We start from the raw sequence: 22,507 nt of genomic DNA, 5'->3' as shown, positions 1-22,507 counted from the left end.
ACTACTGTGTCCCTGAGCCCGAGACTGACTGACCATCCACACACACACACACACACACACACACCACTGTTTATACTCTGTTTCCTGTGTGTGAGTGTGTGTCTGTTGCATTCCTGTGTAGCCAGTAGAGAGTGCTGGCTGCCAGAGCCGCCCAGTAATGTCACATTATGTCCTTCTCTCACTCGCTCAGTCCGTCTACCTTGTTTGTTTCACTGCTTTACTCAAATTCTTACTCGCTTTAATGGTGCGATGATAATAAAGTACAGTATAGCTGAGTTATTAAGGGTCTACATTGTGTAAGTGAGGCAGATTTAAAGAGGCAGTTCACCACAAAATCAAAGATGCATATTTTTCCTCTTACCTGCAGTGCTATTTATTGTCTAGATTGTTTTGGTGTGAGTTGCCGAGTGTTGGAGATATCAGCCGTAGAGATGTCTGCCTTCTCTCTAGTGTAATGAAACTAGATGTCACTTGGCTTGTGGTGCCCAAAGTGCTCACAGCTACTCCAATGAGATCTCTAAACAAATTTCCCGGGTCAATACTGGTTTGGGTCAATCTTTTCAGACCTGTGACATCCTCTAGTTAGAACTTTCATTGTCTTGTCTTTAAATATTTTTTGTTTCAGGTGTCTTCTTCAATGTGAAATCAGGGTTTCCCAAACATTTATTTTATTTGTGGCATCACATCACCATTAAACCATCTGACCCAGGCCTGTTGTTGGCTCAAACAGTTATTAATCTCTCATGGAAGAAAGTTGGCAGGCTGAGTATGGGTAAATGGATTTCTGAATTATCAACAACTCTGCCCTTGGAAAAGATTACACATGCTGTCAGGGGTAATTAATCAGTCTTTCACAACATCTGGGGTCCCTTCTTGTGTTTTATAGAGAGGACAGACTGAACCCACATGATGGGAGCAGCGGGGGAATGGCTATAAGTGAAGCTCTGCAATATCCAAATCAGGTCCAAATCAGTCAGGTTTTTTTCTTTGTTGTTGTCAAAATGTATATGTTGATATAATCTGCACTTTAACTGAAGTGTTTTGCATTGCACTAACATGGTCCTTAATCGTAGTTTGATTTTTTTCCCCCTTTTATTATTATTTCTTTCTCTCTCATTTATTAATTTTTGTTTTATTCATTTTTTTATTCATTTATTTGTTTAATTTATTCACTTATTTTTGTTTAATTATTTATTTTTTTATCTATCTATTTACTTTTAATTTATACTTTTGGGGTGGATTATGTGTGTTAAATCTTTGGTGGTTGTACTGAGATTATTTTTGGGTATCTTTTTTTTTTTTTTTACGTGTTTCTGGATGTATTTATATGCACATACTGTTATGTGTATGTCTTTGTTTATTGCTGTTAAAATCAATGAAGATACTGTTGTGAAGGAAAAAAAAAAAGATACCCAAAAAAAAAATCTCAGTACAACCCCCAAAGATTTAACACATGTAATCCTCTGAATTTAGAGTGGGGACACAGAATGATTCAAAGTGACACACGGGCATTAAAAAATGAAATAAAATAAAGTTGGCTGTCGTCGTACGTCTGTGTCCCCGACCTCTTCGCCAGCTAACATCACACATACACTGTAATTCTTTGTAGTTTAAGCGCAACAGAAGATCTCTTTTTCCACTTGAGGGTCAATAAATTTGATCTTGTGTTTTACAGAATAATAAACAGGTATCTGTGATAAGTATAAAATATTTGGTTTAAATATTAAACAGCTCTGAGACAGAGAGTCACATATAAACTGAGAGATATATTGAACCATCAAAACACAGTCAGAGTCTGCTTTTTATTGTTCGTCGCTTCCTCTCTTGGATCATGTGTGTCTGTGTGCGCCTGTGTGTGTGTGTTGGGTGGAGGCGGGCCTGGTGACCCCGGCTGTCATGGCGACAGATGTTCCTCGCTCACATTCCTCAGCCCAGGAAGCAGGAATTCAAGCTATTTGCATTCTGGATAGTCTTTCTCCCATCTCTCCTCCTCCCTCGTTCTCTTTGTCGAAAATATCCAGGCCACATTTGTACCCTTGTCATAATGGTCGTGGGGCCGCAAGCCGCCGAGTTATCCCAAACGCATAATCACCAGCCTACAAACTCTAAACACACAAACTGCTCTGACAGACTGACATGACAAGCACACACACACACTCTTTTTGTTTTGCACGGCGGTGACAGTCTGTTTTATTTTATATATTAGTCGTCTGTTTGACCCAGTTCTGAAACACACTCCAGCATGGGGGGAAATCAAAGCCATATGGAGGACGCTCAGATGGATAGACGTCCATGCATCATTTCCAAACAGAGCGCCATAAAAACCTGCACCATCCTCCCCCCTCCTCTTCCTCATCCATGGCAGCAGCATGTAAGAATCTCAAACGAGGTTACGCCTAAAATTATTACAGCAAGCCGAGAAAAGCCACGTCCTCCACGCCAACATACAAACCATGAACACTAACACATACATTGCCTCCCAGTCACATCCTGTTGGCCTCGTCATTACATAAACACCGCAGTGTTTGCTCGCTCACACGTCGAAGGCTTTAATACGCTTAGCGTGCGCCGGATTCCTGCCTGGCCGCAGTTTGTCCTGTACGTACAGTAGGAGGCCTGTGAGGACGGCCGTGAAGCTCAGGGAAGGAACACACACCCCTCCTTCCCTTCGTTTCCTTTCTTTCCCCTGTCATCTCGATGCGTGGCATGCCGCCCCCCCTCGCCCTCGCTCCCCCTCCAAAACATTTCCTCCTTTAAAAAAAAGAAAAGTGATTATGTAACGAGCCACATCGCTCTGTAATTTGCAGCTGGAGAAGACGGGAGAGACAAAGAAGGAGGAGGAAGACGAGGCCAGCTGATAAGAGTCGGCCTGAACAAACAGGGTTGCAGAGAAGAAATTAGGTGAGGGGTGCTCAAGGACGCAGCGGCTGACCTGCGACGGCCATAATGGCTCTGGAAGAAGTTTTAAAAAGAAAAACTACGGTTAGGTGGCCTAAAAATGGAGGCTGTCATCTCTGAAAGAAATCTAGAGCAGCGATATGAATGTGGAATTAATGACACCTGAACATTAACACAATCAAGTGTGTGTGCAGGTGAGAGGAGGAAAGTCAAAATGAGTATGAAGACGAACTGTAGTCTCCATTAAACATGTTGAACTGGCATCAGAGGCAGGTTCTTTTTATTATTTATTACTTATTTCACCTCGATCTTTTGTTTGTTTTTGGTATATACTGTGTACTTTTTGGATTTGCAAGTTATTTGCACTGTATTATTACCTTACACTTTTAATATTTGCATTCTTTCCACTTTGTATTGCAACTGCTGCTCAGCAATTTATCTCAGAAACCTTAGTATATACTTGAATATGTCAAAATCAGATTCTGGGTGCAATAGGAAACATTTTATACAGATTCATAGCGGTGTGAAAATGCTTGCCTAGTTTGTTTTGCTTGTCTTTAAATTATGTTTTATTTGGATTATGAACTCAGACTTGTGATTTCCTCCTGTGCATCCGTACACCATCTGTGCATGAGAGCTGTCAGCTGGCCATTAGTAGACATTAGCTTTTGATCATTCAACCTCTGCCTGCACTTATTGTTTGAAGTCTGTTTAGAGGGTTGACATCCCATCAAGGGAAAAGACATCAAAGCACGTCATGAAGCAACAGAGCCAAGTTTCAAAAACCACTTTAAAAGCTGTCTCAATTGAACCCATTAAGACTAGGGCTGCCCCCCCGACTAAGAATTTTTCTAGTTGACCAACAGTCATCATTCAGGGCCATTAGTCGACTAGTTGCCCGCATGTTTATGATATTAATTTAGCTATTAAATAATATATTGTGGTGGTTTGAGTTGAAGGTGTGAGAAAGAATAGTGTCAGTAACATTGTTAACACTGTGCTACATTACAGAGAAATACAAAACCGTACTAATGAACCTTCATTAATATAGGCCTATATTTTATCTACAAGTGCACGTCACACACTGAGCGAGCCGCCTGTTAATGACGCTGTGGGCTAATGGGCATGTAGCTACTTCCATGTTTCAGATGATACGTCATGTTTGTAGTCGACCAATGAAGATGAGTTTACATATCACCTTGGGTTCGTCCTTCACCTTCTCAAAATGATCCCACGCTTTGGATTTCCTGCCCGACATGTTATTAACTAGCCTGTGGAATAACCGCAGCTACCAGCCCTGGAGATTACCCTGACTCCTGTCTGACTGCTGAGCGTGGTCACTTACTGTGTCTGTCCTTTCAAATTAAATTCCCACATGATCCAGTCATATAGGACTTCACGTTCAGTTCTCTGATACACATTGATCACTTCACACATGTGCTTTGAAGGCAAAACAATCTGAATGAAACTAAGTACTGGATTACTGATTACCCACATTGTTGTTGTTACATTATTGACTTGACCTCAATTCTGATGACTCATTCATTTCTGTACTTAACATCCATCAACATGTGCTTTCCTCGTAAGAATGGAACAGACACATGTCTACAGAGACACAGAGGGACAAAGACCAGAGACAGAAGAGGAGGAGGAGAAGCGGCGACATGTTGGGTGGCGACTCGACGGCAGCGGGAGGAATTGCTCCACCCTGCTGCCATTGAATGTTCACTTCCTGTTTGTATTGACTCTGCTCTGGTCCATTCACAATGGTGGAAGGCGGCAATGAAGGTCAACCAGTCGCCATCGCAGGCGAGGAAATGGCTCCATTCAGCCAACAAGTTCTTCACAGTTTCTTCTACTATCTCTGAGAGACGTTTGAAATGAACCTTCATTTTTTTGTAGTTTTTAAAATCACTTATATTTCTGTATTTTCAGTGTTCAATATTGATGGTTGTGACACACTGCACATACAGACCATGCCAACAATGGCCCTTTGAAAGCTTGCTCCCTATAAAACTCTAAACTTCAGTGTCTCCAGGGTCAGTAAAAGGTAAGAAGACAGGAAAAAACACCCCTTCGTGACAGTTGATCTAGTACCAATGAAACCATTTCAGCCCCCTGACCCTCTCATTAATGTAAAGCGAGGTAACAAGACACAAAGCAAAGGCCCCACCATCAGCACACAGCCTCGTATAACTCCGCTGTGGTGGACGGGGGAGGATTTCTTCCTTAGTGCTGTGCATGGGCTTGAGCTGAGCATTCTTCACATGCCGAGCTCCATCACAGGGCCCTTCCTCGAGTCCTTTAACCACTGGTGTACCAAATCTGAACTGGATCAGCTGCATTTTATGATGCAAGCCTGCCTCATTCTCCACACTTAAACACTATGGAATCCCTGAAATAAAAAAAGAAATCCTGGGATCCATTTTCTAATTCTGATCTAATGTGTTTTCTCACCTGTTTGCAAAATGTTTTGCCAGGGTAATCTCTTTAATTTACTATCTACTTTTTCATCTGTGAAAAAGAAATGGTAACCTGCACTACAATACAAGGTGCCACCTGCTACTCAGTTTTAAACGCGCTCTCACACCGATGGACGAACCATCAGGAGCAATTTGGGATTCAGTATCTTGCTCAAGGATACTTTGACATGCAGCCAGGGATCGAACTGCTGATCTTCTGATTAGTGGACGACCTGCTCTACCTCTGAGCCACAACCACAAGAGACATGACAGTAAAATTGTAGACCTTGTTAACACACAATATAGGTACTAGGTTTGGGGAAAAAAATCAATACAGCATAATACTGCGGTATTCTTGTGTGGCAATATCGTATCGTCACACAGTGCCAAGTATAGATTTTCAGTAACCACTTATCCTGTTAGAGGTTGCAGGGGGGTGGAGCCTATCCCAGCTGACACTGGCCGTGAGGCGGGGTTCACCCTGGACAGGTCGCCAGACTATCACAGGGCTGACACATAGAGACAGACAACCATTCACACTCACATTCACACCTACGGACAATTTAGAGTCACCAATTAACCTGCATGTCTTTGGACTGTGGGAGGAAGCTGGAGCACCTGGAGGAAACCCACGCTGACACAGGGAGAACATGCAAACTCAATGCTAACCACTGTGCCACCTTTAAAATTTCAAATTAATTAAATCCAAATGATTAATATGACGGGCAGCACGGTGGTGTGGTGGTTAGCACTCTCGCCTCACAGCAAGAGGGTTGCTGGTTCGATCCCGTGTATGGGAGCCCTTCTGTGTGGAGTTTGCATGTTCTCCCCGTGTCAGCGTGGGTTCTCTCCGGGCGCTCCGGCTTCCTCCCACAGTCCAAAGACATGCAGATTGGGGACTAGGTTAATTGGTAACTCTAAATTGTCCGTAGGTGTGAATGTGAGTGTGAATGGTTGTCTGTCTCTATGTGTCAGCCCTGTGATAGTCTGGCGACCTGTCCAGGGTGTACCCTGCCTCTCGCCCGATGTAGCTGGGATAGGCTCCAGCTCCCCCCGCGACCCTCAAGAGGATGAAGCGGTTAGAAGATGAATGAATGAATGATTAATATGACATATACAAATTAAACTTTAGGTAGCACACTAGAATAATATAATCAGTTGCTTTTTTAGTCCACTAGATATTTTTTCTGCAGCAAAAAATGGCTGAAATGTGATGAACAGACGAACAACTTAATCTTATTGGATTGTTTTCCTTTGGGGACATAATTTACAGTTAAGAAAATGTAATAAATCCTAATATATTTTAATGCAATCATTAGCATATCACAATATGTTTAAAATCGCAGGAATATTGTATTGTGGCTTAAGTATTATGATAATATCGTATCATGGATGCTCTGGTGATTCCCACCCCTAATAGGTACCTTGCGTTAAAGAGTGCAGGGAGAAATTAAACCTCACCTGGAGGACAACATAAATGCTTCTAGTCCTATTTAGAACAAAGGGTCGTGGTGCATTCATGGTTGAAATGAGTATTACAACAACATGTAGAAAATTATACTGACGGAAATATGTCACCTGACAAATTAAGAAATTTAGAAAGACTATCCTGTCAAAACCTTTTTTTCAGCTCCTACATCCTACATAAATTGACTGAAGAGCAGAGAAAGGAGTAAAATGCAACATTTAATGCACGTGAAATGTTAAATGTGACAGTGGAAGACTTCCTCATTCATCTGCTGTGATTCCTACACCAGGATAAATATGTAACTGGAGTCATGACATATAATAACCTCTCAAACTGGACTCCCTGGGTCATATTTTATCTTCCAATAGTACAATATAGCAACAGACCCACGTCAACACGACCCTCCCTGTATTGTTATTGCTATTGTTGGAATGAACATGCGCTTTGTTTCAGCTCCATGTAACATCAGGGTGCAGCATGATGAATGTCTGTCCCCTCACCAGAACTATAGGCCCGTTTCCACTGAAGAAGTTCCTGGTACTATTTGGGGGGCAGGAACTACTACAGGAACGTCCTCTCGTTCGGCCCTCTCAACCGCCGTGTCTCCACTGAGAGAGCGGAGTAGGAGGAAGGTTTCTGTAAAGTTACGGGCTGTGGATGTGACGTAATCGTTGCGCAACGTAGGGACGCCGTTAGCCGATAGCGGTGTCCGTAATAACTCACTTAATGGCCCGTGAAAAAAATATTTTTTCCAGCGGATGTCTTAGTTACAACATGATTGAGCTAACTGGAGTAGTTTCATGTCGTATCCGACAACAGGAGGCTTTTAACAGATGACGTCCTGATGTTAGCTTTGCTGCTGCTGTTAGCTGTCCCTGTCAGCTGCAGCCACTGATGCTTTCTAGACATCGTGATTTCCCAAAACTGAATAAATACCACACATATCAACACAAAATTGCTTTGCTAGCTCAATCATGTTGTAACTAAGATATCCGCTGGAAAAGATATTTTTTTTCACAGGCCATTTAGTGAGTTTTTTTTTACATGGCGGTGGAAGCTATATGAACGAGCTAACCCTCGTCTGCTGAGTTTTAAAAATGCCGGCTATTTTGTTGCTTTCTGTTGACATCACATCCCTCCTTGAGTATATCCAATCAGCACCAAGTGAACCCCAAGCCCCAGCCAGGAGTCTTTCGGGGCCGTTCTGAGTACCTACCCCGAGGCAGGGACTTGTTTAGCCCCCGTAAAAGTTCCGGAACTCTGTCCTTCGGGGGTGGTTCCTGCGGTGGAGACACGCACCAATGGCCTCGGCCCTGTAAAATTACCCTGAAGTTCCCACGGTGGAAACGGGCCTTATGTGGGTGCAATGACACTTTAAGAAGTTTTAGATACATTTTAGAAACTGAAAAAAGTTCTAAAAATTGAACTGTAAATATATTAAATGCATAAAATGGCTCTAAAAGTTTGGAAAGTATAATGTCGTGGTTTGATGCTGAGGTCAAGTCTCCTCCATCTCAAGGTGAAGTGCAGTGACCCCTGACTGACAGCATCCACATGACGCCTACACTCAGTGACTCAGTGGCTGAAGGCTGCGCATACAGGAGGCCCTCACTTCCCGTGGAGACACTCTCCCTCCTCTTTCTTCTTCTCCAGAGACATTTGATGGCGCTCTCGCGTTCCTCACGTGGGACAGAGGGAGTAAACTCCAAACAGCCCAGTTGGGAAATCCACCTGATATTTCAACATTTCAGCGCTCAGGCTGGCGTTACATAACCGCAGCGCTGCACACTTGGCAGTAAAGAGTGTATTGTGTTGCATCTATGGCGCTCTTGACTGCTTTCATTAAAAATTCCTGACTGAAGGAGGCAGAGCGGCTTTGAACGTCTGAGTGGAGAGGCTTTTACAACAGCAGAGCAACACCTGCTGAGATGCACACAACAGAGTAACATACTCACACTCTGTATTAATACATGCTACAATTCGTCCTCTGTCTCTCCGCTGTCTCACACATTCACACAGCAGAGGTGCAAAAGCAGTTTTATATTTTATTTCAGGAACTGTCACTGTCAATTTTCCAAACAAAAAACTTACTAAAACTACGATATTAGTGATAACTGCTGCTTTTTATGATGTCTATTTAAAATATTTTAGCATCTATTTTAGCATCTGGTGCCCACTTAAGACATGCATTAATTGTTAATATCTTCGCACTTTCATCCCAACAATTTGGTCCACTTTGTCCAAGTGGTGTTGCCGTACCCCAGCAGAAATCATTGCTCCACTACTGTAGGTACAACAACGTCAAACAGTGTACTGTCTCTATCTGTTTTAAAATTGTAAAACTAGAATGTAATCAATGTGTTATGTTGGATTTATGACTGATGACTGCTATAGCTTTTGCAAAGTGTTAGTATGTCATAAAAACGTCATAAAAATGTCGTAAGATAAATCAAAAGCTGACTCCCTGAAATGGCCCTCAGTCATCAACACTTTGAGAACTTCTGATGCTGGAGATTGTGGAGAAAGATTTTGACTTTTAAAGCTAACGTAGTTAAACCATTAGTTAATCTAATATTACCATGAAGCAGTCACACTCACTGATTTACAACACCGCCCTGCGAGGCACTGATACAGCTACAGAGATGGTTAGATCGATATGAACATCAGCATCCAAAGCACGTTCTCGTGCCCAGGACAGGACCACACACTCCTACGAGAAACTGTTGAGACATTAACCCATATACACACACACATGCACGCTCAAACACATCTCCTCCTCTGTCTCTGGCTCACCTGGTCGCAGCCGGCGTTGACCAGCTCCTGCAGCATCTGCCGGTTGACCTCCCCGGCACCTGCAGGGTGTCCTGACCCAGAAGATGGGCCCGACTCGTTGGCGAAGGGCATGAGGGACTTGCGGATTTCCCGCAAGGCATTCTGGTAGTTGTTGAACTTCTGCGGGGGTCGGAGCTGCTGCTGTCGGCTGGCTGTGTCTTTCCCGCTCTTGCAGTCGGCCCCTCTGCCGCCCTCTGTCCGGGAGCTGCCCCCGTGCAGGGCCTGGCTCACCAGCTTGGCCGGCTGCTTCAGACCCTCCTTGATCTCCTGGAGCCGCTGGCGTGTGTTGCCCACATACGGGGCAGCAGGGAAAGTCTTGGGCCTCATGGCCTCAGTGCCCAGGGCAGGCACCTACTCTAAAAGGGAAACACACACACACACACACACAAGCTGGCACACACTCCCCAACACCCTCCAAAAGATCCCTTTCAAGCTGGCTGACCTAAATAGTGCAGAGTCTCCAGGAGCACAGATTGGAGGCACAGATTGTAGAGTCCTCCTCTGTGTCCCTTGTTTTGTTGTGTCTCTCTTTGTGTCTGATTCCTGCAGATGCTGGTGGGCTGGATGACGCTGAGGTGTGGTACTACAGACATTCCATGGTGTGGCTTTCAAGGCTCAGGTTCCAGCTTATTCCAGGAAATGCAGCCGGTCACGAGGGCACCGCGGAGCCAAACCATGATGCTGCCAATCTCCGCCTGTGGAGAAAGGGATGGAGTTAGAGCACGGTGGACTGCGGTCATGCATGGTGTTTATGTTTTTCTTATTTTCTAAATTTAAAGCAAACACTGGGCAGTTTACATCTTACGCACAGGAGAGGTTGTGCTTTTAATTAAATGGACCAAATATGTGGAGGTGAACCAAAAATGTCAACAGCTCATCAAAGAGGACACATCATACAAAACGTCATGAACTTAAAATCCAGACTTACAGGGTATTTTTCAACCTAGACCCTAATTTTCTGTGTTTTTGAAGTGAATAATGGGAACAACAATTTTTGAAGTCGGTCCAGTATTAAGCGAGCAGTGTCCAGACTGCAATGGAAACATTCAAGGTTCGTTCACACCATCAATTTACGTCCACCTAAGTTTTTGTTTTTGCCACTGACAGGCTCAAATTGTTAAGAAAGAAAGTGTCAGCCAAGATTATTGAAAGGATCCCAACAGAGATAGACCTTTTTGTTGGTCTACAAATGGTCCCAAAGTTACTATCGTCAAACCCACCAGACTCCATAAAAAAACCCAGCAATTTTATCATCATCAAACACTCGTCATTCAAAGCCAACAGAAGCAAAATAAAACTCACAGAAGCCATCTTGGTTCCACTTTGCATTAGTTTAACAATCACCAACTCCGGTTTGATTAAAATAAACCCTTAATTCACCCAGTTAGATGTTAAAATATTCTGGCTCTATTCACGCTAAAATCACTGTTTATTTAAATGGAGTCTGGTGGGTTTGGTGACGGTGATTTCAGGGCTGTTTCTGGTTAAACAAAAAGGATCTAACGCTTCATCCAAAAAGTGTTAGATTGTTTAGCTTCTTGGGAAAAAGTTGTGAAGCCTCTAAGGACCTGTAGCTCATGATTTTGCCAGTCCCTTTGCAATAACATTATAAAACATCATCACAGCATAGGCTAATGGCGTTGAGTAGCGTTAGCGCTGCTGTTCCGTCTCGAAACATGCGTAGAATTCACTAAAACATGCTAGTGTTAACAGCTGTAGGGGAAGAGGACTGTTGGCCCTCTTGCCGACTCCACCCTCACCGCACCCCCCAACTATGACCAAACTTTTGGTGTTTCTCAAGGTCAAGGATCCTTCCTTGGTAGAACGGGTCCTTCCTTACTTCACACTTGGCGCTCCATCAGTGCTGTGACTGATTAATTTAAAACTACTATGTTTTATCTAAATCACGTATTTTAAAAACTCTAATATTCAGCAGTGGGCACATTGGAAAGTGTAAATTATGAGGTTTTTCATGCTTGTGTGATAAAAACTCCTGGCGATATTAATCCAAATAAATGACATATTTATCTAAATCCTGCTGAGCTCCGCTGGTGCAGGTGTCACTGGAGAGGCCCTGCATTGTTCGCAAAGAATTGTGGGTATTTTATACCCACTGAGGATACACATATGCATCCTTGAGAGTTCTCTGAAGGAAGAACTCAGTCCTCTGTCGAACGTAAAGGATCCTTGACATGGGACAGTCCTTGAAATTCAGCCATTTAAGGATCCTTCCTTGACTTTGAGAAACACCCACTGACCGTATTGCAGTTGGACACTGATAAACAACACCAACATGAAATGTTTGACAGTGTTTAGACTTTACAACATTTCACTGTAAGGTTTTATACATGTTTTCTGTAGCATCTCATCAGAGGTGGATGACGTGATCAGCTGTTACCTAGTATTTAAAACAAGTTCTATCCCAGTCTGATACCAGCCTGACCTTAACACTGGCCTAACAGTCAATGAGTTTTTGAGCAAATTTACTGTGGCAGACAAATTTCCAGTGTCTAAATAAAGTCATGAGTTTCATCTCAGTTGTAGTGCTGCCCAGGCCGTCCTCGTTCTGACTCAGACTTCCAGGTTTTACTGGACTCAGACTGGTTCCATGTGATGTTTGTCACATTTTCTAACCATTATTGGAAATAAAGTCAGTTTGTTTTGATTTCTGGGACATAAACATTCTGCCCACCATACACAACATGACTTTAAAAATACTTTTAATAGACCAGTCACACATTATGTGTGACGATTTTGCAAGGATTGGGGGTCTTGCAAGGTCACTGTTTGCAAGACTACAGCTAGATTCCTTTTAAGATTATTTACCATCCTGCTCCTGGTGGAAAACATTACACCAAACTCCCTTTAAGAAATATGAAATTCTAACATTTCCTCACATTTCCGCAAAACACATAACTCTAGAAACACAAAATAAAAGGCTTCATATGTCGACAGGATTCTTGTCAATTCGGCAACAATATAATCCTTAAAGATGAACTGTATTTACGTACAAACTTCATATTTTGGATTTTGTCACCATAACTCACCACAAGCCTCCTATTGTAGTGGGAGGAGACAGTGAGTGTTGACATTGGAACAGTCCTTCGATCATTGAGTTTAAAGTGTCATAAATCTCAGTCTCAAGTCAGTCTTTTTCTCTTCTTGATGTTCAGACAAAAATCAAACAAGCTTAATACTATCTCAAGTCTTTAATTTTAGCTCATGCAGATACTGACGTTGAGGCGCAAGAACGTGAACAAGTCTTGGTTCAAAAAAGGAGGAGAAACTGGTGGAGCTGTGAAGTGAACAAGAGTCTGTGTTTAACTCAGTGGGCCTCATTCACTAATATCTGCACAGAAATGTTCTTACTCTCTGCAAAAATAAAAATCTTGAAATAAAAGACTAGAACAAAAGATGCTCACCAACAAGCCATCCACTTCTCACAGCCCCTGCCTCCAAACGCATTTCCACTGTACTGTTTTGCAAAATAAATGAGTCATTGGTGCCTCCTGGCCAGCAGGCCACAGCCCTAAGGATATGGCAGTCGGCATTACAGATCATCCGCATGCTGATGGAGTGATAGTTTTTCTGTTCATGTTGTTGTTAATATTTTAATTGTCACAATGATGAGGGTGAACGTGAGTCAATTTCATGGTAATTTAATCCATTTGGCCAATATATTAGTAAATTAATTATTTTAAAAAATGTTAATTAAATCTCTTTTTCATGAATGTGGTTTTATAGACTCTGCATGTACTTAAAAGGTATGTTTGCATTTTCTATGTCAGTTCGGCCTTCCTCATTTGTGCGTACGCATAGTCTGAGGCAGTTCTAAATTTGTTCGCAGAGTAAGAACAAATTCGGGTAAGAAAATATTGATGAATCCCGGATTTGTGCGTCAAACGATCGTACGCACAGTTTAAGCACAGATTTGTGCATACGCACTGTTTGTGAATGAGGCCTAGTGTGTGTCTGATTCACCAACCAGCTCTTATTTTAGTGAGTAATCTTAATTTCTGAATCAGTTCTCTTCTCATTCTCATGGTCTCCTCCGACTAAAATAGGGCAGCTAGCCAACGGAGGCTGGTAGTGGGCTGAGGCAACAGTATCCAAAATGGGATTATATTGATGCCGAATTGACAAAAATACAGTCAACATATTTTATTTTGTGTTTGTAGAGTTATGTGTTTTGCAGACACGTAAGGAATTGTTAAATCGTCATATTTCTTAAAGGGAGTTTGGAGTTGTGTTTTCCACCAGGAGCGGGATGGGAAATAACCTCAAAAAGAATCTGGTTGTAATCTTGCAAACAGTGAACCTGCTAGATCCCCAATCTTTGTAAAATTTTATCATGTGTGATTGGTCTAATAAAAGTGTTTTCAGAGTCTTGTAGTGTATGGTAGGCAGAATATTTATGTCAAAAAAATCAAAACAAAATGACTTAATTTCCAGTAATGGTTATAAAATATGACAAACATCACATGGAATCAGACTGAGTCCAGTAAAACCTGGAATTCTGGAAGTCTGAGTCAGTACGAGCACAGCCTGAGCAGTACTACCTAATGCATAATTCAGGAATGCTCAAGGTCATAAAACACCACCTGCCCCCCCTCCGCGCCCCATCAATGCATAGCAGCGGTTGCACAAGTCAGCCCCTGTCACTGCATACTTCTGCGACGTGGTCATCGGTAAACACCCTTGTGAGAGCGCAGCGCTCCGACGTGGGGTCAAAACAAGTCGGCGGCCCTCCCTGCGTCAGCCCCTCTGCCTGCGATGCTCCCCCGAGATCAGACATTTAACACCGTTTGACAGTCTTATCTGGGGGAACATACTCCGCATTCTGCCACAGCAGCGTTACTCCTCCAGGGCAGATGGAATGACGTGTGAGAGTAAATGCACATGTTCCTGTCAGGAGCCTCACGTGAGGACTCGCAGGCCAACGTGAAACACTCACATCTCTGGTGACACAATGAGGTGTGAGGTGTTTGGAGGGTTTCTGCTGGATTAAATAGAGGACGAGAGGACAGGGAGCAATGATGGTAACCACCAAAACCACAACAGACTGTTGTATTTGGTTCTAATCATGAATCCGAGCTCATAAAAAACGACAAAGATTGAGTGTTCCTCAAAGGACTTTACCTCTGACTGGATTTAAAAGTCTCTGTAATAGATTACACACTATCCTGGGGACAATAAAACTCTCCAATGACACAGTTATCTTCGGGGTAACAGTAGCAGAATGAAAACTATGCTAGTAGCTCTGTGGGGCTAAACTTAGGCACAGCTGTGCTTTGAGCTAAATGCTCCAAATGGTTACATGCTGATGTTTATCAGGTATAATATCAACCATGTTCACCATCTTATTTTAGCCTGTTAGCGTGAAAACATTTGCTAATTAGCAATCCTTAAAAAGCTCCAGTGAATGGGCCCTCGCCAAATTTGCTTGACTCAAGTCAATGCATAGATGTAAACTGACTGAGACATGAGGGCTGCATTGTAGAGATGCACGATATTGGATTTTTTGCTGATGTCTGTTATGCCGATAGATAACAACTCATTTGACCGATACCAATATCGATATATCCTCTTTTTTCCCCTCCTAATTTGAGCAATCATCAAGTCTCTTCTGTAGTGGAATTGAGACTCTGAAGTCGTTGAAATCCGACGCTTGGGCAGTGACTTGCGGCATCAGACGAAAAAAGGTCGCCTTTTAACGCTGGCATGATACACGGCCGGTCACCGTCATAGTTTAGCCGCATCAGGACAAATGCGGTGGGACAAAAACAAAAGTGAAGGTGGCGAAATCCAACTAGGGCGGGCGGGAAGGGTGGTGGATGGGTCCAACAAACACCAAGCGAAAAAGTCAAATGGCTGAAAAAAACTTAAAACACTGGGGGTTTAAACACAACACAAAACCACTATTACAAATTTTTGCACTTGCATACAAACTATACTACGTATCACCAAACACATCCAGATACTCATATGTATCGTTCTTTTCTTACACCCCTGTAAATAAGTGGACAATAGCAGACCATATCTGATCTTCTAAAAGCTCAAAACCATTTTAAATTAAGCCATCTGACCCCTGTCACTACATGTGACCTGCCCCCAAGTCAGCTGTTTATACAGTTATGCAGTATGACCAAAATGGAAATGGGTGCTATTTGCATTTGGACCTGAGGAACTTCTGCATAGTCGCCTTTTTGGTTGTGTCCACACTGTCAGGACTAGGAACGATCGTAGCTCTTAGAACGCTGTTTTGAGGGACTTTTTAAGCTCCTATTTCAGAGAAGATACTTGCTGTTCCTTAGAAGGCAGGAAATCTCCCAGCACAGGAGGAAGTGTGAATGAGTGACGGAAGTGTACGTGGACTGGTCGAACCAGAGTGTAATACCAACGAAACAATGACAGAAAACACGGACAAATACACCAACAGTGAAGTCCAGGCTTTACTGATTATATGGCAGTAATACAACGTGAGTTTGACCCATCAAAACGAAAGTGACGTTACTATACCAACCACTGGCCAACTCACAGCACGTCACTTTAGTGTTCCCGTTGGGGGTGTGAATACAAAACAGTTCAAAACCATGTAGTTCTCGGGGGAACTTCCCGGTGGGCAGAAACGTTCGGTCAAAAACACCTCAAGAGACAAAACCGCGCCTGGCTGAACATCCCAGTTTATCATTGTTCCATTTAAAATGTTCATTCTTTCTTTCAATGTCTATCCACTAAATTAAAGTCTCGCTTCAATAGCCAACTGTCACCTCTTGAGAGAAGACCCTTAAACTGACAGGCTGGTCGGTTTCCTGTCCTACTGAGCGGCTCACATGCTTCAAATATCCTCTTCAGCCACAGAAAGATTTCCATTTGGCTGGCACTGGAAGTCTCTCTGGTCTCCAGATACAGATCTGGTTTGTTACCTACACGGAAAACTGCCAGACACAATCCAATCCTGGCAAGTTTCGACACGGCTGTGGTTTTAAAATCTTGTCTGCCATTACAACCATTTTGTTGAGCAATCAGCATTTAATGGATCTGGTTGTGTTTCAGAAAGTCTGATTGGCAGGTAGATTACTCACAGAATTCCACCTGATTGTTTAAGCCACAATTATCCTGACACATAAAAAATAATTGATGGGCTGAAGGCGTTTCCTCCACCAATTCCATTCATTTATATATCAGGACACCTTTTGGGGCTTATACCGTTCCCACGAACCACTGGCATAAAGACAAGCTGTGTTCAAGCTTTTTAAAAAGTTGTTTGTAGCCAGTTTAACCCTCCGCTGCCTATTTCACCAGTGAGTTAGCTTAACTGCTAGCTAATAGCAACTGTAGAAAGTATTGTTGAGAGCATTAATACTTGTGTGGTGGTGTGTCTGCTGCAGTTCCACCTCAAAAACAACTTGCAATAACTTGCAGCATTCACAGACAAACACTTGTCTTTATCTGGACACACTTTCCCCACAAATACAACATGCTAATGTTATTAGCACAAGACTATGACATTTTACACTGTATAAATTAGCCTAGTGGCTAGCTGACTATTCCTCTTCTCATATGAAGCCAGGGACAACAGCAACATTTAACAAAGGTAACTTTACAAAATTCGTCTCCATTACAGCTCACAAAGAACCTTAGTTCCCTCATCTCTAAGTCAATGAGTTTTCTGAACTGATTTTTGGTTAGACACCTGAAATAAGGTCCGTCATTAACACCAGTTTTGGGGATTTTACCATTTTATTCTATGACAAAAAATACAATAGTAAATAACCCACTGATGAATTTTGAATCTTTTACGTATCTCTAATAAGGCAGTTGCTAACAAGTGGCTAAATGAGACTACAAAGTAGAGGTGGCCGATATGGCCCTAAAACAATATCTTGATATTTCAGGGTATCTTTGTGATAATGATATTCTTGACAATATGCAAAATGAGTAAAAAAAAAAAAAAAAAAAATTATATATACACACACACACACACACACACACACACACACACACTCGTACTCGTACTCTCCCAGCTCTTTACCCTCGCCAGGGTGCTGGAGGGGGCATGGGAGTTTGCCCAACCAGTCCACATGTGTTTTGTGGATTTGGAGAAGGCTTACGACCGTGTCCTCAGGGGCATCCTCTGGGGGGTGCTCCGGGAGTATGGGGTGGGTGGCCCCTTGCTAAGGGCCATCCAGTCCCTGTACCGAAGGAGCATGAGTCTGGTTCGCGTGGCTGGCAGTAAGTCGGACCTGTTCCCGGTGAGGGTTGGACTCCGCCAGGGCTGCCCTTTGTCACCGGTTCTGTTCATAACTTTTATGGACAGAATTTCTAGGCGCAGCCGAGTGGTGGAGGGTGTCAGGTTCGGTGATGGGAGGATCTCGGCCCTGCTTTTTGCGGACGACGTGGTCCTCCTAGCTCCATTGAACAGTGACCTCCAGCTCTCGCTGGGGCGGTTCGCAGCCGAGTGTGAAGCGGCTGGGATGAGAATCAGCACCTCCAAGTCTGAGGCCATGGTCCTCAGCCGGAAAAGGGTGGATTGCCCACTCCAGGTCGGGGGGGAGGTCCTTCCTCAGGTGGAGAAGTTTAAGTATCTCGGGGTCTTGTTCACGAGTGAGGGTAGGATGGAGCGGGAGATTGACAGGCGGATTGGGGCGGCGTCAGCAGTGATGCAGGCGCTTAACCGGTCCATTGTGGTGAAGAGGGAGCTTAGCCAGAAAGCGAAGCTCTCGATTTACCGGTCGATCTACGTTCCAATCCTCACCTATGGTCACGAGCTCTGGGTAGTGACCAAAAGAACGAGATCGCGAGTGCAAGCGGCCGAAATGAGTTTCCTCCGCAGGGTGGCTGGGCTCAGCCTTAGGGATAGGGTGAGGAGCTCGGACATCCGGGAGGGACTCGGAGTAGAGCCGCTGCTCCTCCACATCGAGAGGAGCCAGTTGAGGTGGTTCGGGCATCTGGCAAGGATGCCTTCCGGACGCCTCCCTTGGGAGGTGTTTCGGGCGTGTCCAACTGGGAGGAGACCTCGGGGCCGCCCCAGAACACGCTGGAGGGATTACATCGCCTGGCTGGCCTGGGAACACCTCGGGGTTCCCTCGGAAGAGCCGACGGAAGTGGCTGGGGAGAGGACTGTCTGGGCTTCTTTGCTGAGGCTGCTGCCCCTGCGACCCGGACCCGGATAAGTGGAGGACAACGAGTACGAGTATATATATAATTAATTTAAGAAAATAGAATTGCAACAAAATAAATTAAATAGTTTTCCTTAAAATATTCAATAAAAACTAAAATGATCTCTCATTTCTTTAGTTTGTGAACAACAGTAGTGAGATTCAGATTCTGTATACAATGTTAATAGTTCAACTAAATAAAATCTACCACAAATTAGCTCCCAAATACAAAAAATGTCCCCTGGGATCTATCTATATAGATCAACAGGTGAAATCCTAAATGATTGAGTTGTTGTTTTTTCCACCTGGACCTTTATGCTCTGCCATTTCTCCTCTAATCATCACACTGTAACCTGTGACAGGCTGTTATGATACCACAACTATCACACAGTCACATATATGGATTTTTTTGTCAAACTGCAAGTTGCACATAAGTTTATATTACCAACGGTTTATGACAAAATCACTTGATGACACGTCTCCCGTGTGCACACGGCGAGAGAGGAGAGGGAGAGACGCTGTGCTGCTGCCAGAGGAGTTGCTGAATGAGTTCTCTCTGAGCAGTAAGTCACTAAAAGAGTCTGAGAAGTCCGGGGCTGTTCATAAAACATTCAGGACGCCACAGTTTATTCCACACTACTGAAGCTGCTCCTCTTTTTGGAACCACCTAGAAGTCGGTAATAATTTCATTTTCAGCCATGCTTGTTGTTGCCGTGGGTAACAGCATGACGTCAATATGTCAACAAGACGAAATATCGTCGATATCCTGATATGAATTTTTCATATCATTAAAAATTACACCCCTATTATCGTGAACAAGATGACACGGCACACCTCTAATACAGAACGTCATCAGGCTGAACCGTTTCATGTGAAGTAGTATGAAGTATTTTTAATTTGCTGCAGCTTTGGATTCGCACCTCTGACTGCCTTCTTTGACTTCAACTGAAGCTCTTAAATATCGCAGTATTTTAGAGCTATCCACCAAATAAAACTGACATAAAAAACATGATTTCTCTTAGCTGAGTTTCATTGAAAAACTTTAATTTATTGGTCTTAATATAGAGAGGGAAAAATATCACATGATGGCCATGGTTGCCAAACAGTACATTTCAAAGAACATCAAGTTGATCATTTTATGTGTTTTGAGCACATTTCCCAAGGTTTTATATTCTGTATATGGATATAAAAAATATGCCCTTATTAACATTGTGATTATGATCTTAACCACATTGCCCACAGCTACTTCCCAGTACTGGAATCATGGCGTTCACACCAAAGGAGCCAAACATAAGAAGTCCTTGAACTACAACCCCCACGCCTCCCCCCTGGCAGACCTCATCCCTTTGGGCCATTTCTGAGAAGGACACAGCCCTCACTGTTTGTACAGATAAAACTTTGTATGGATAAAAACATGTTTTCTTTTTTATATTTGTGGGTGGTGTAGTAGGGCGGAGACAAGGGTGCCAAGCTGCATAGATGTTGCCCCATCTCTGGGATCTCTTGCCTCCATTCCTGTGATGCTTTAGGCGCCATGTCCGACCAGTGAGCATTCCATTCCACAAGTAACTACAAGTAAACTCATACCACTGTTGAATCATGGGACAGTCTGGGACAGTCTATGCTGACCAAAATAAACCAAACAAAAAGAAAGATATGGATGATCCACGTCTGGAAATAGGAGGACGCAGCGGCAGGTCCAAACTTAAAAATTTACCAGGAAAAAATGTGCACTGCTCTTCTGAAAACTGCAGCTCACACACACATCCACAAACACACAGCATAACTTCCATACTTAACCCTAACCTTTAACAACACATACCTGAGCCTTATCTCTGCTCTGACCTAACCTCTGACTCTGAAATGGACCACACTCGACAGGAAAGTACGCAAAACACTCAGTCTCACAAAAATGTTGACACTTCATGCTGCAAGAAATGTACACTGACAAAAAGTATGTAAATTTATAAAAATCATTAAGCCGGTAAAGATAAGTCCACTTATTTCGAGAATTTTCCTAAAACTGTGACATTTTCTAGTAAAACACAAAAATTACCTCTCAAAAACAAGTTGACTTACAGAGACAAGTGAACTAATGTTGCCATCAACAGATTTTTCACACGTTTTTGAAACTTCAATTTTATAATATTAATAATAACAACGACAATAATAATAACTTTATTAAAAAAAATAATAATAATAATTTTATGAAATAATTGTATAAAAATATGTAAACTTCGAAATAAAAGCAAGCAGGTAATCTACTTTTTTTTAAAACCAATTTTCCTGAAACAAAGACGATTCTTATGATGGTAATAATAATAATAATAATAATAATAATAATAATGATAATAATAATAATAATAATAATAATAATAATAATAGAAAATAATTTTATAAAAATAAAATATATTTTTTTAAAAATGAATAAAAATATAATATAATCTATAAAAATAAAAACTTATTTTACATTAGTTGTTATTCAACAAAATTAACTTGATGACTATTATAATAATGATAATGATAATTATTATTATTATTATTATTATTATCATCATTATTGTTATTATATAAAATAATTTTCATTTTTTAATTATCATATTAAACTACTTTAAAACAATTTAAAAATTATGATATAATTTCATAAAAATATGTTAACTGAAAAAATAAAAATAAAAATCTGCAAGCCGGTAAAAATAAGTCCACTTGTTTTACCAATTTTCCAGAGACGAGCATGTCTTTAAATAAAACATATCACAAAAATATCACAAAAAAATGTCACTTCAAAATCAAGTTGACTCACCCAGGAGATGAGTGACATAATGTTGCCGTTGACAGATTTTTCACATTTATGGGAAATTAACAACTCAACTGAAAGTCAAAGCCAATGTGAATTACTTCAACCTGCAGTTCCTGTAATGGCCACTAGATGCTGACTCTAGAGCTCCTTCCTGCTGCACAAAAACCCACCAACACCCACTGACATCTGGCTTATTTCTTTAGTTGGAAAGGTTAAATCCAGCATTCACACCCAGAACAAATGCCTCTGCAGTGGTCACAGGTATTTATTGTGGATGTATTATTAGATTTGGAGATGGCGCCTATTCAGTCCAATGAGAACTGCTCACCTGACGCATAACTCAAAAAAGTTTCTAGCTTCTGGGCTTACTTCCAGGGTGTGCAGCCCACTAAATATGAGCAATAGTGTTTCTCCAGCTGCTCCTGCCTGCATGTTCCCACTCGGCCTATAGACTTCACATTGGGATGATGTCACAAAATTTCAAAAAATTTCTATTATCAGGTCGACGAAAGTCTTGTTGTGTTATTGGGAGCCAGAATAAAAGGAGTCATGGCTCAAAACCAGCCGCCACTGCCCGTCAACAAAAACAACTATGGTTAAATGTGATAAGACCAAAGGACTGGACGGAGGCCATCATCAAAAATGCTCACATGTGCAGCGCACACTTCATATCAGGTTAGGGAAAAAGTATTTCCTGTTGTAGGGATGAATAAGGTTATGTGTATTAAGGGTTATCATGTCCACCTCATCAGAAACTGGGGAGGGATTAAGAGGGATACTGGATTTCTCTGGAACGCTAACTTTTTAGCGCATTAGCTAACGTTAGCTTCAATAGCAAAACAAACCAGTGTCGTCCTCTTTTGTAAGATTGGCTTCCTGTGACATC

At 42.3% G+C, this 22,507-nt stretch overlaps 1 protein-coding gene across 1 annotated transcript in view; it reads right to left on the bottom strand.

The window, feature by feature from the left end:
* The window catches only part of lats2 (large tumor suppressor kinase 2), a 44,584-nt gene that overhangs the window by 19,378 nt on the left and 2,699 nt on the right, over positions 1–22,507 (bottom strand). The window contains exon 2 of the mRNA XM_049595076.1: positions 9,622–10,355. Within this exon, the coding sequence (XP_049451033.1) occupies positions 9,622–9,987 (366 nt within the window). The 5' untranslated portion in view covers positions 9,988–10,355. The remainder of the gene's footprint in view (positions 1–9,621; positions 10,356–22,507) is intronic.

The sequence above is a fragment of the Epinephelus fuscoguttatus genome, linkage group LG13, assembly GCF_011397635.1.
Source record: "Epinephelus fuscoguttatus linkage group LG13, E.fuscoguttatus.final_Chr_v1".
Classification (NCBI taxonomy): Eukaryota; Metazoa; Chordata; class Actinopteri; order Perciformes; family Serranidae; genus Epinephelus; species Epinephelus fuscoguttatus.
Note: the sequence above shows the minus strand (reverse complement) of the source record. Positions and strands in the feature narration are given on the sequence as shown.